We start from the raw sequence: 12,551 nt of genomic DNA, 5'->3' as shown, positions 1-12,551 counted from the left end.
AATGTTTGTGTGTGACTAAATTTTTTTTTTTTGATAAAACTAAATTAAATTAAACTATTTAATATTATATTTTTAAAATATTATTTTATTTAATATATTATATTTCAGTTTGGTTTTTTATTTATATTACAAAAAATCAAAAATAAAATGTTACAGCCAATAAAATATTATTTCTTTTGTTTTATATAAAAAGTTAATATGATAATTTAAAAATAATTGGGCTACACCATTTAATTTCAAAATTAATTACTGATATATATATAATATGGTCTAGGCTAAACATGATGAACAACAAACAGTAATTATATCTTCCTTGTCTTAGAAATGTTATTATTTAGATGTATATTGTTTTTGTCAGAAAAATATCATATATGATTAAATTGTTAAGAAAATATCATGTATGAGTAAATTTATGATGTTTAGTTAAGTTTCTAATGAATGGTCTAACATAGACTTTTTGTATGGTATATAAAAAATAAGATCCTAAATTAATAGATTAGATATTCGTTTGTTGAAATAATATCCAATGCTAACGATTTTGTTAAATTGAGATAAACCAAAATGTCATCAGTTTGAGTTCGGCATATGTATATTGACAATGATCAAATGGATAGTTTGACTAAAAACATAATTTGTTAACTCAAACTTATATATATATATATATATATATATATATATATATATATTGTGTGTGTGTTTATATATCTAGGGGTTTGTAAGCAAGCAGTAATATTAGTTTTTATTTTTTTTTCTCAATAGTATGTCTCGAAAATGATGGATATTTCTTTAACAAATGTTATGATGGAGTGAAACTAATGTTATTTGTAATATTTATATGCCTAAAAATATTGATTATATTTATTTCTTACTTAAAAAAATATATTAAATATTTCAATTACTTATAAATTGAACTACTCAAAATGTCGGATTATCCGATTAAATATTTAATCTGTTAAAATTTCGTGAAAATTTTTATCCGATTAAATATTCCAACATTTTTTTCTAAAATTCCAAAAATATGATTTTTGCTCAAACTATACAAAATTAACAAAAAGTAGAAACCAAGCTAGAATCAAATTAGACCCAAAATTATTTTGAGTTCCTAATGTTGTTATTGGAACCAAAACGAAAACCAAATAAACATATCGGAACCAAACCCAAATTCATAAATAAGCAAACAAGTCATATATCTATATAACAAAAAAATCACAATCGAATCAGAACCAAACCATTAAACAAAAAAAAGTTGAAACTGAACCGAATTTTGAAGCCTGAACAAAACAAACATACATGTTAATAAGTTTGTCAACAAAAACTAATCCCGCGTTTTAAAAACGCGGATCAAAATCTAATTATCATTTAAAATCACCTTAACAATTCTAAAATTTTCAGAAAATATCTTACCCAATTACCTATAAATTTTATTTTTATTTTTGAACTTTTACTAAAACACTCAAATCACTTCAAAACACACATAAATCCCACCAAAATTAAAACACTCCAAAATCTCCTAAAATCTTTAATTCAATACACTCCCCTAACTCTTAATCCATTACATCTCCTTAATGAATTTGCGAGTTTTATAATTTAGAAAAAACATTATTTTCATCCAAAAAAGTCTTAGTACTCTGTTTGTTCAAAAACAAAAAGTCTTAGTACTCTTTATGAATATTATTCCCTAGAATTTACTGTGAAAAATGTACAAAAGAAATATTCCTGGGTCCAAAATCGAGAGCACATTTCCAACATTAGATCTGATAAAATAAAACATCATCATATATATTCACATAAAGTTCGTTCACATAAAGTTCTATTTCCCTAATAACTAAAAGGGTAAAAGCTTAGTAAATAAACAAACATAAAAAGCAGACAAACACAAACAGAGAGACAAACGTGTTTTGATTAGTCTTTTAACACTTAGAAGGCCTCTCGTAATAAGGAGGCAAAGAAGGGCAGTTCTCATTCATGTTTGGATAAGGGTCAATGGTGTTATAACCAGGCAACTCCATTCTATATTCACCTAGAATCTGACAGAACTCAAGCTTCCCTTTCTCTGTGTTACACCAGCTCGGTAGCCTCGTCTGATTATCTTCAAATAGCCTCAGAGTGTAAGCATCTCGGATCTGAAACAAACCAAACAAAACAACGCTCAAGAGTGATGTAACATGGGGAAAAAAAAAGTGAAAGACTATTGAAAGACTGAAACTCACAGTGAACTCAGTGACTTGAATATGATCAGCAAGAGGACCGAACACACCAGCTGCTTTGTACATTGCAAGGATGAAAGCAACACACGTTGTTGACTTCCCATCGCTGTAAACCCACTCATCCTGTTCAGGGATGGTGAGCAGCTCATCAAATGACATTCCACGCCTCGCTGTTTCTTCAAGAATCCCATACAAATCCAGATCCTGTAACAACAGAAACTTATTATAGCTTATCCTCCTATTCATAATAGCATGAGAAAAAGTGCTTGTATATATATATACCTCAGTACCAAGCCGTTTATTGAGTGCCTCGTTCCACATATTAGCAGCATATGCAGGTTGCACACGAGTCCACATAGACATGACAGAAATAACCTGAAAGTTCCAATGTCACTTGTTTATTGCCATGATGATAGATCTTTACAAGTATCAGAGATGTACAAGTACCAAGTGAGCATCAAGGGGAGGTGGGTAGTTATCGCCTAAAGTGTCGATCCAGCTGAATATCATGTTGTGATATCCATAAGGCTTGCCCAACATACTCCGCGCATACTCCCACGCAGCAGTGTTGTTGAACTTTCCTCGGACATCCGGATGCAAAGGAAGCAAAGCTACTTGTGGGTTTGAGTTATCCTTCAACGTGAGAGCCCACCATTCATCCCAAGGAATCACAACAATGATCTCTTCACCCTTCTCGTTCTCATGACCAGATTCACCAACCCAAAGTCTCCCCAAATCATCCTTCAAACAAACAGCAGTGTGACCAGCGAAAGCACCAGTCACCCATTTCTCCAAAGTCTCAAACCCACCCCACCTTCCTCTAATCTTAGACACAGCCAAGAAATCACCAGAATGCACATCTTCCGGATTAATCACAGACCGCCAAGGCTGAGGCCGCTTCTCAAACGTAGCACCCATATGCTTCTTCAAGAAAGCCAAGTTCGCATTCTGTCCCCAAGCCGTGTTGGAGAAAAGAGGCAACACATCAATCAATGAAAGCAATGTCCCAAGCATCCCTGATGGCATTAGAAACACTGAAACTCCATGCTCCTTCACCTAAAACACTCGCAGATTAGTCTATCAAGGACACAAAGAGCAGCAAGACGAGAACTAATTCAAAAAAAAAAAACTTACATAATCCAACTCAGCTGTCTCTTCCCATGAATCAAAGCTCAAAGTATGATCTCTTGCAGAGAAGTAGTAGTCCCACGTGATCCTATACGGCGTTGCAAAGACGTATAGGTCCATACAAGTCAAGCTATGCGCCTCTGATATCTGCCCAAATGGTGCCAAAGCAGTTTAATTTCGACCATAAAGCTACAAACTTTACACACATAAAGCTACAAACTTTGATGATCAGCAAGTCATATATGTCTAAAAATTGAACCAAACAGCTTAGTTTCAACTATAAAGTTCCAAACTTTGATGATCAAACAACAAAGGAGGAAGAGAAAGGAACCAACTTTGAGGTGGAGAAGGCCGCCTCCGAGACCAGGCTCGTCGCGATCGCTAGGGGTGATGTCGAGACGAGCCTCGTTGCCGCGAAAGCAAGCACCTTTCCACTCAAGAGACGCGTTGTTGTTGGGAGTTAAGGACCCGATGAAGACAGGCAGCAGATCCACGGCGCTGTGGAAGCTGTTGAGGACGGGCCAGGAGACTTGGCGAGGAAGCATCGGGAGAACATCGTTGACGCTGAAGGGGACCTTGAGGGATTGACCCAGGTCAACGGAGAAACCTAGAAGAAGAAGAAGAAGACATGAGAGGAAGAGGAAGGGCTTCCTAGACATTCGGTCGGATCTTTTCCGGGTAGGATCTCAAGTTGTGATTTTGAGAGTTTTCTCCGAGATTTCTGGGAAAGAGAGGGGTTATGGTGGTGGTGTCAAGGTTGAAGATGATGATCCATTGTTGTCTCTCTGTTTTTGGTTGGACTTTTTGGGATGATGAAGAAAGAGACTTTTCCTTGCAAACTATTTTGAACATTCTTTGCTTTTGCTTTTGCTTCCTATCTCCATAACCGTTTTCAATTCCGGTCAGTTCCGGTTTATTTCGGTATTCGTGTTCATTTTGTAATTAATCTGAATAACTTCTTTATGTTAATTTTTGGTTTCTTCTTGTTCAGTTTTGTAATTGTTTAGTTTTCACTACGAACATATCATGATGATGGGATAAAAGTTCACCTAATAAATTAAATGACTACAACAATGATGGTATGCAGATGCTGGTCATCATCCACATAAATAACTACACCAACCCAAAAATTATATTATGTCATCCGTAACTAACTACAATCATTGTCCATTGTCCGGGTAAGCGAAGATGTTGGTCCATAGACCGGTTTAGACCGACAATTTTTTGTAGAGTTTATTTGACGAAGCCGAAGTAGTTTGAGTAGCAAGAGATAACAGAGGACTCTGTTCCACCGCCATTGGTTGTCTGAATGGATTTAAAAAAAAAAACATTATTATTCTATACCATATGGATAATAGTTTTTGTGTATATTTTCTATGCAAAAACATCACTATCCAACAAAGGTTGATTGGAGAATTGGACATTAGTGTATGTACGTGGCTCCAAATTGATTTCTAAGAAGATATGAAAAGAAATATGCCTTGTCCTTTTTCAACTTCATTATATGGTAATGGTATATGCTATGTGTCGACCTCTCTGTTCTCTATATTCAGTTTTGATGAGACATAAGCTTGACCACATGGCAGGAATTTAATTTTCCCCCATTTCTTATTGTCTTACATCGACCCACACAACTAGATTTGAGCAAGTTAAATAGGATTAGACTTACAGTTAATGATAGTTTTGCTATGCCACTGTAACGATCATGATAAAATCCTCCATCAAGCTGTAACGAAATAGCGGATTTGTTACTGGGTTTGAGTAGTTTCTCACTTGAATATTTACAATCACAATCTTCTTCCATGCAAGGAGCATATCTGCAAAGGGAGATCACCTCTTTATCCCAAATCAACAAGAGAACATGCAGATAACGATCCATCAGATTAGTGCCATAATACATACCAAAATAAATAATAATTAGCTACAGCGTTTAAGTTATATTATAATAAAGATATATTATGATGTAACTCTTTTGGAGAGTGTTACATGGAACATCAGGTCCAATCAGTTCTACACGAGAACGCTATAAATGTTTGGAAAATGCTAGAAATCCGAAATCTGAAATCACAATTTTTTATATAAAAATAGGTTTACAGAAACGTTAAAGAATGTTCTCTACAGGAAAACTATAATCAAAATAGTTTTGTCGAACCGGATCAATACTGATAATGAATGTAATATGATTACAAATAACACTAGGTAATAACCCGCGCCTTGCGCGGGATGTGATTATTAGTTTCGTTATTTTTAATAAAAAGACATTAAATCTGTTTTATCTGGATATTAGTTTGGTTTTAAGTTTTTTTTTGATGTTTAATGTTCTAAAATATAACCATTATTTTAAATTAATATTTATTTTAGTTTATTCGGTTAAAATGTTTGATTTTTTGGTTTTTTCCGGTAAAACTAAAAATTAATATTATTGGTTTATTTTCATGTTATGAATTTTAAACAGTCGTCATGTCGAACCAATAGTTTCATATTATAGTTTCTAAACAGATAAATAGTTTGAAAAAAAAAATTATTAAGACAAATCATTTCACTACAATTTGGTCGGTAGTGAAAGAAGCATTAAAAAAAAATATTTCAACTTTCAAAAAAATTAGATACTTCAGTTACGGTGAATACTTAGTTACAATATGCTCACATCAAGGTGCACATGTATGTGTATGTAAAAAGTATATAAAAATAATTGACAAATATATAAAGATATAGTTAATTAATATTAAATAACATTTTTGTTCAGAATAATACATGAAAGATAAAATTAAAATTAGTTTAAAATAAAAAAGGCCTTGACATTAGTCAACTTTTTCATATAAATAAAATAAAATTGTATCTTTAAGTAGGGGTGGACACAGATCGAATATCTGGATATTTGGAAGCATTCATGTCGATTCGATCTTTAGCCACCTAGATATTCGGTGACTCGGATATCTGAAATGTTTTAGAATTTTAAAGAATATCCGATTTGATCCGTAAATAAAATAAAATTTTAAAAATAATTGAAAATTTTAATAATAACATTTTATTACAAAAATAAAACATTATTTAACTTTTTAAATTCTAGTACCTAATATAATAAATTTAATTCATAAAAAATATTGTAAAACTGATATAAAGTATAATATATATAATGTATATATATAATTCTTTACATATATGTATATATATGCATATAACAGATCGAATTAGATATATGTTCCTAAAAATATTGGTATTTGTGAATTGCTTCTTTTTTTTATATTGTATTTTAGTATTTGATTTGTTTCGTAGAGTTTCGGATATCCAGATTTTTTGGTTCAAATCAAAACGGATAACGAATCAAATCAAAATTTATGAATATTTTTTGCTCAACTTTATCCGTAAACAATAAAAATAATATATATATATATAGTTTGGTTTTTGATTCTTTATCTATTTTTATTTGAACCGAAAAATCAAGAGTTTTATTAAAACCATTATGTGAGTTTTATATTAAAAAACGCAAAATACGTAGTGTGAACACATTTATGAATATAGTGTGAACGCGTTAGCATATTTATTATCAAATCATTGTGAAGCTGCCACGTGTCTATTATAGTGTGAATGCATTTATCAAAATGCTTATCTTTTAATATATAAGAGATTAAAACTTACTATAATATAGCTCACAGAGCGTGCGTATAAGTGTTTTAGTGCATTCGTGGTATCCTAATGGGTGGCATGTGTCCATCTTGCAAACTTGATTTATTTTTTGGATCTCAGGTTGTTGATTAACTGTTTGACTGTAAAGTGACTTAGTCTGGAGTTTTCTGTTTCGAATATCGAGCTTTCTACCTCAAAATTCGAGGTAACCCTTGGACGAGCTAGTTGGACGTAGCCAATGAACCGCATATATATGTTGAACCAACCTGTCTAAAGTAAACTTTTAGTGGACCAGATTTATGTGTTAAATCCAATTCCTATTCTTAGATCATGAGGAGTCATGTATTTCCAACTAATCAACTTTCATATTAAAGTATAGAGATTGTAGACTGAATGGATGAAATAATGTTGTTTCGGTAAAAAAAATAAAAATAAAACCCTTGCAAACTTAATAAAATAAAGAAAACAAGTCAAAAATAGACGCAAGTAGGGTTGTTCTTGTTCCCAAACGAAGTGGCCTTTGTCTAAGAACCCGGCTCGAACCGTAAGGTGGTTTCACCGCACGCATACCTCATAACTCCAGTCGACTTTTCTCTACAATCCGTAAGAAACAACTGTGATCCGAACTTCACTTCCTTCTTCTCTTTGATATCTTTGATAATGTTTTTTCCAATCAAACCTCCTATATCTTCTTCATAGATAGAAGCTGAAACCCTAAGTTGTTGAGGCGAGTTCAGCTTGAGATTCTCGTACCTGTGTCTAGAGGAGATAGCAATGGTAATATTCTTGTAAAACAAGGAAGCTTGAAGGTCTCCTTGAAGACATATATAGTTATCAGGAAGCGTATTGGGGATCCTTGTCAATAAATCCCAAGTGGCACTGAGATGAGTTTGTGTAATGTTTTGTATCGTGAAATCCATAGAAGCTACTTCTATTTCCGGCACGGGAGTTGGTAAAAAAAAAGGAAGCATAATGAAGGCAATCAAACAAAAAAAAGGACAATTACTAAGCCGTCTATTTCTTCGTCTCTTCCTTTGGGTGCCATTATGCAAGATTGAGTAGATAGAGAAGATTAAAACTTTTTGATAGAGATAGTAAGAATGTTCCCTATATATAGGACATTTAAGATTCGGATTAGAAAAAAAAGGAAAAGGAAAAAAAAGGAAAAGGAAAAAAAAGGAAAAGGAAAAAAAGGAAAAATTAGCGCACGAGAAAAAAGGACACTTTACATTCTCAGTAGAAAAAAAACATTTTCCTTTTTTTTTCAAGATAATATTCTCTACAGAAAAATAAAAAATGACACTTTACATTCTCAGTAGAAAAAACCGAAAAACTCCAAAATCTTGAAAATACGCTAAAAAAATTCACGAAGTTTCATTCCAACCAATTTACTTTTGTGAAAGTTGTTTTTGATATGCGAAAAGTCAACTTAAAACTCAGAACACAACGCAAAACAATTTGTCTACGACTACAAGCAGAGACGCCTGGACACGCAAGAATCAATTAAGTGATCGAGAAAAGAAACACGTACAGACCTAAAAGGCCCTTAGAGGAGGATATGTTGGGGGAGTTGCAATAGTGGATAAGATATCTATCAGTTGCTTTAGTCCTTATCGTCTTGATTCTTGGTTAGTGGATCTTTCTGAAGAGTCAATGATGTATTTATATATACAGAGAAGTCGCCAAGTGTGTTCTAGTTCGAGTTATGTAAGAAAAGTATTATACAGTTTTCTGTCAATGTATGTGCATAGCGTTTCAAAGTGAGGACGATGATACATTCATTTTGTTTCTCATATTGCAAACTTACTACATATCAGTCAAGGATTTAATTTTCAGTAGAAATCAAGAAGTTACAAGACCATCTGGGTTTCAATCTTTTAGCGTCCATGAGAGACAAAGGATTCAGATGAAGGTCAAGGGTGCGACAGAACAGGAGTCACCTGAGATTTCAGTACCTCCATGAACTTGTCGAGCTTTTGCAATGTCAAGTAAGTTATGAGGAAGCTCTGCGACACTGTCCAAGTATTGAATGACGCTGGACATGTTTGGTCTGATGGCTGATAATGGATGAGAACAGAGTAAGCCACGTTTCAGAACAAGTTCGACTTGCTCCTCAGAATAGTCTTGCCCCACAATCTTCTGATCAAGATGTTGGCTGGTTTAATGTCCCTATGGATAATCACTTGCACCCATTGTTGGTGCAGATAGGAGAGTCAACAAGCTACATCTTTGATGATCTTGAATCTTTGAGACCAGTTAAGACTTTGTTTCTGTTGGTGGTAGAGGAAGTTATCAACGCTTCCTTTGGGCATACAATCATACACTAAGTAGAGTTCACCTTTTCTTCTGCAGTAGCCCTGGAGCCGAACTAAGTTAGGATGTCTGAGTCAGCCAATGGTTGTAATCTCAGCGATGAACTCTCTCATTCCCTGTCTTGAATCGTGAGAAACCCTCTTCACCGCAATCTCTATGTTAGACACTGGTAATGCACCCTTGTAGACTTTCCCAAACCCTCCTCTACCAAGAAGCTCAGTATCCTTGAAACCCTTTGTGGCAGTGTTTATATCTTTGTAAGCAAACCTATGAGGACCAAACTGTACCTCCCAGTCCTCAAGAACTTCCAGTAGCTTCTTCCTCTTCAAGAAAAGCCATGATGAGTATGGTGACGCCTGATGTTGTCAAACTAATGGTCAAAACACCCTTTGGAGTTTGGATCCATGGCTGTTTAAAACGGGGAACCTCTGGAAGGCGAGAAAGGTCTATATCTTGAGCCGTCCCATTCATCTTGAAATTCAAAGCCAATATATAGTGAGATGCAGTTAGCATTCCTGTGGAGGAGGTGAAGCCAACATACATAGATTCAAGCAAATAGGGACAAAGATCTTTTTGTAGAGAAAGGAGTGGAAGCTTTGGTTTAGGGACACGAACAGGATGAAGTGTGACATTAAGCAGTTTCTGTTTACTGTCATATTCCACCCACAACTGCATGGAATCTCCACTGGTAAGAGATATGTTTCTGAAAGTACCATCATCTTTGAAATAACCTGCTGAAGCAGCTATTTCCGAAACTATACTATTTATGTCTATACCAACATGGTTATCATCTATGTCATGGACTTCAGCACGTTGGACTGTATCCAGTTCAACAGCTACAATATGATTTTCAGGATTTCCAATATTGCTTATGTTGAAGAGTCCAAGATATTGGGTGACATCAACGTTTACCAAACCTTTTGTAGGAGAGAGGACAAAGGCCGGTCCATAAAAAATTTAACATTATTTTATTGGCCAGACAATATTCAATAAATAAAAAAAGTACATTGAAATATGTAAATTACTTATATTGTGAAACAAATTTTTTTTGCTAAAACTACCTACATTTGGAAACAGAGGGAGTATTACAAAAAAATCGATATATTTTTAGAAAAGAATATGATTGGTTGGGCTTTATCTCCATACTTTAGCTTTATTTATTTTTAAATCACTAAATTTTACCAATCATGCTGTAGCTTTACTTTTAAAAATTAAAGTCTACATCAAGTTTTTATTTAGTTTTACCAATCATGCTTTAGTTTTATTTTTAAAGCTACAACAAAAAAAAATAAAGCAAAACTTTTTCTTATGTATTTTAGGCAAAAATGTTGCATCATCTTTTTATAGGCTGTAGAATCTGTAAAATGAAAAAAATCTTTAATATCAAATAAATTATATAATCATAAGAAAAACTTTTATAAATATTTTAATTTTGAATTTGAGTGTTTTTTAATTATTAATAAATTTAAATAATATAAATATTATTTACATATCACATTTTAAATTACAATAAATTTTGATAATTTATAAATAATATTAATATAAATTATTTTAATTCATATAAAATAATAATTTTATATATACAACACATATTTTATATATTTTATTTTAAAATATCTACAGTGTATAACTTACAGCTACAACAAATTTAACTACAGAAAAAGTCTTTGCAAAAAAAAGATTAACAACTTTACAGCTACAACCAATTTATCTAAACATCTACAACTAAATTTAAATTTTTTAAGCCACAGTCGAACCAATCAATCACCATAGTGATGCTTTTATGTAAGCCCAAAACGTATAAAAGGGACGGTGCAAATGGAATTAGGGTTTCAACCCCAAAAACCTATTCTTCTCCGTTGGCTCGGTCATCGAAACGAAACATGGGGTACGTTGTTTCCTTCCGTCTCTTAGTTCCTTACTGTCTCTGCATGTTTACTTTAGTTGATCTTCTCCTCTTGCTTATGTTTCGCCAACGAACCTTTGGTTGAGGAAAGGTTCTTTCCAACCCTTTGACGTAGCATCAAGGTCTGGTCGATCTATGCTAGCTGCTGATTTTCGCTCTTTCACGAAGAACAACGAGTACAATGATGGATCTCCGTTGAATTCCCTATGAAAAAATGTAAGATAATAAAGAAGAAATAACTTGCTTTGTCAATTCATGAGGATATGTAAGACTGAACTACAAGAAAACAAAATTTGCTTTGTTATATCTTTTTATTATCTGATGAGTCTCTGTGTTTGATTATGCAGCGGTTGTGGTTATAACCCGCATGAGCCTGTTCTCTCTAACTGTGCTAGAGAACAGCATATCAACAATGAAAAGAATATTGCTCCTTCTGTCCCCAACAAACCTCTTTTTAACATCACTCGTGAGGTTAAAAATATCAACCCCAAATAAGCCTTTGTACCCAATTCTTAAACATGGATTAGTTTCTGTCAAATGGTTGAATCATCTTCTGTTTGTTCGCAGTTCATGTTTTGTTTAAGCTGTTATAGACGTCTCTTCAAATTTACAGGTCAGATATTAAAATTAGGGCAGTGAACGCGAATAGAAATTTAATGAATTAAACATGCAATCATGTAATGAGCAGGGATTCAAAGGAAAAAAAAAAGCAAAATATCTTAGTATTTCAAAACATGAGAAAAGCTCATTCATGGAAAACCAGTAACATATTATAAGGTCGAGACTAAACTCAAAAACCAATAAAATAAGAAACAGCTTTAATTACCAAGAGGTGCTTAGTTTCTTCTCTTTATGTTTAGTGGATATTTGACAGATTTTTCTCCTTTTCTATGACAGTACCACTAGAGTTATGAGATCTGGTCGCAAGCGATCAACAACCTTAGGAGTAGGCAGAGATTGGACACACAAGCTTATCAAGAAGATTTCTCCTTCTGTCCCCAACAAACCTCGTTTTAACTTCACTGAGGTTAAGATATCATTAAAGCCTTTCTGCCTTTGTAACCTAGATTAGTTTCTGTCAAATGTTGATTCATCTTTTGTTTGTTTGCAGGACATGTTCTTGATTACTCATCGCTCTCATGGAATTGTCAATGAGGAAATGTAAGACTATAAGAAAAAAAATTTGATTTGTTATATTGAGTCTCTGTTTTTTGTTATTCAGATGTTGTGGGGTTAACCCACATGAGCCTGTTCCCTCTAACTGTGCTAGAGCACATCATATCATGAATGGAGATAAGATTACTCCTTCTGTCAACAAACCTCGTTTAAAATTTATTGAGGTTAAGATATCATTAAAGCCTTTGTAACCA

The 12,551-nt window shown here is 33.4% G+C and overlaps 1 protein-coding gene, 1 long non-coding RNA gene and 2 pseudogenes across 3 annotated transcripts; 1 reads left to right on the top strand and 3 right to left on the bottom strand.

Annotated features, from left to right (window-relative positions):
- Window positions 1–1,755: 1,755 nt before the first annotated feature.
- On the bottom strand, window positions 1,756–4,172 carry LOC106394829. The gene is made up of 6 exons (XM_013835391.3): window positions 3,671–4,172; window positions 3,342–3,482; window positions 2,655–3,263; window positions 2,490–2,582; window positions 2,211–2,411; window positions 1,756–2,123 (listed from the first exon to the last, which is right to left on the bottom strand). The coding sequence occupies exons 1-6, from the start codon at window positions 3,992–3,994 to the stop codon at window positions 1,911–1,913; spliced, it is 1,581 nt and encodes a 526-aa protein (XP_013690845.2). The 5' UTR covers window positions 3,995–4,172; the 3' UTR covers window positions 1,756–1,910.
- A 2,926-nt stretch (window positions 4,173–7,098) lies between these two features.
- LOC106410689 lies at window positions 7,099–8,156 on the bottom strand (annotated as a pseudogene).
- Window positions 8,157–8,839: 683 nt separating this feature from the next.
- On the bottom strand, window positions 8,840–10,226 carry LOC106410696 (annotated as a pseudogene).
- An 860-nt stretch (window positions 10,227–11,086) lies between these two features.
- On the top strand, window positions 11,087–11,789 carry LOC111208899. 2 transcript variants are annotated; one of them, XR_002660818.2, is made up of 4 exons: window positions 11,087–11,163; window positions 11,273–11,397; window positions 11,529–11,652; window positions 11,749–11,789. It is a non-coding gene; the product is annotated as an uncharacterized LOC111208899 (long non-coding RNA). The 2 variants fall into 2 exon arrangements; XR_007322748.1 differs by lacking the exon at window positions 11,749–11,789 and having other exon boundaries at window positions 11,529–11,741.
- The last annotated feature ends 762 nt before the right edge of the window (window positions 11,790–12,551 follow it).

Source organism: Brassica napus, chromosome A2 (genome assembly GCF_020379485.1).
Source record: "Brassica napus cultivar Da-Ae chromosome A2, Da-Ae, whole genome shotgun sequence".
NCBI lineage: Eukaryota > Viridiplantae > Streptophyta > Magnoliopsida > Brassicales > Brassicaceae > Brassica > Brassica napus.
The sequence above is the reverse complement of the archived record's forward strand: the minus strand, read 5'-3'. Positions and strand labels throughout refer to the sequence as shown.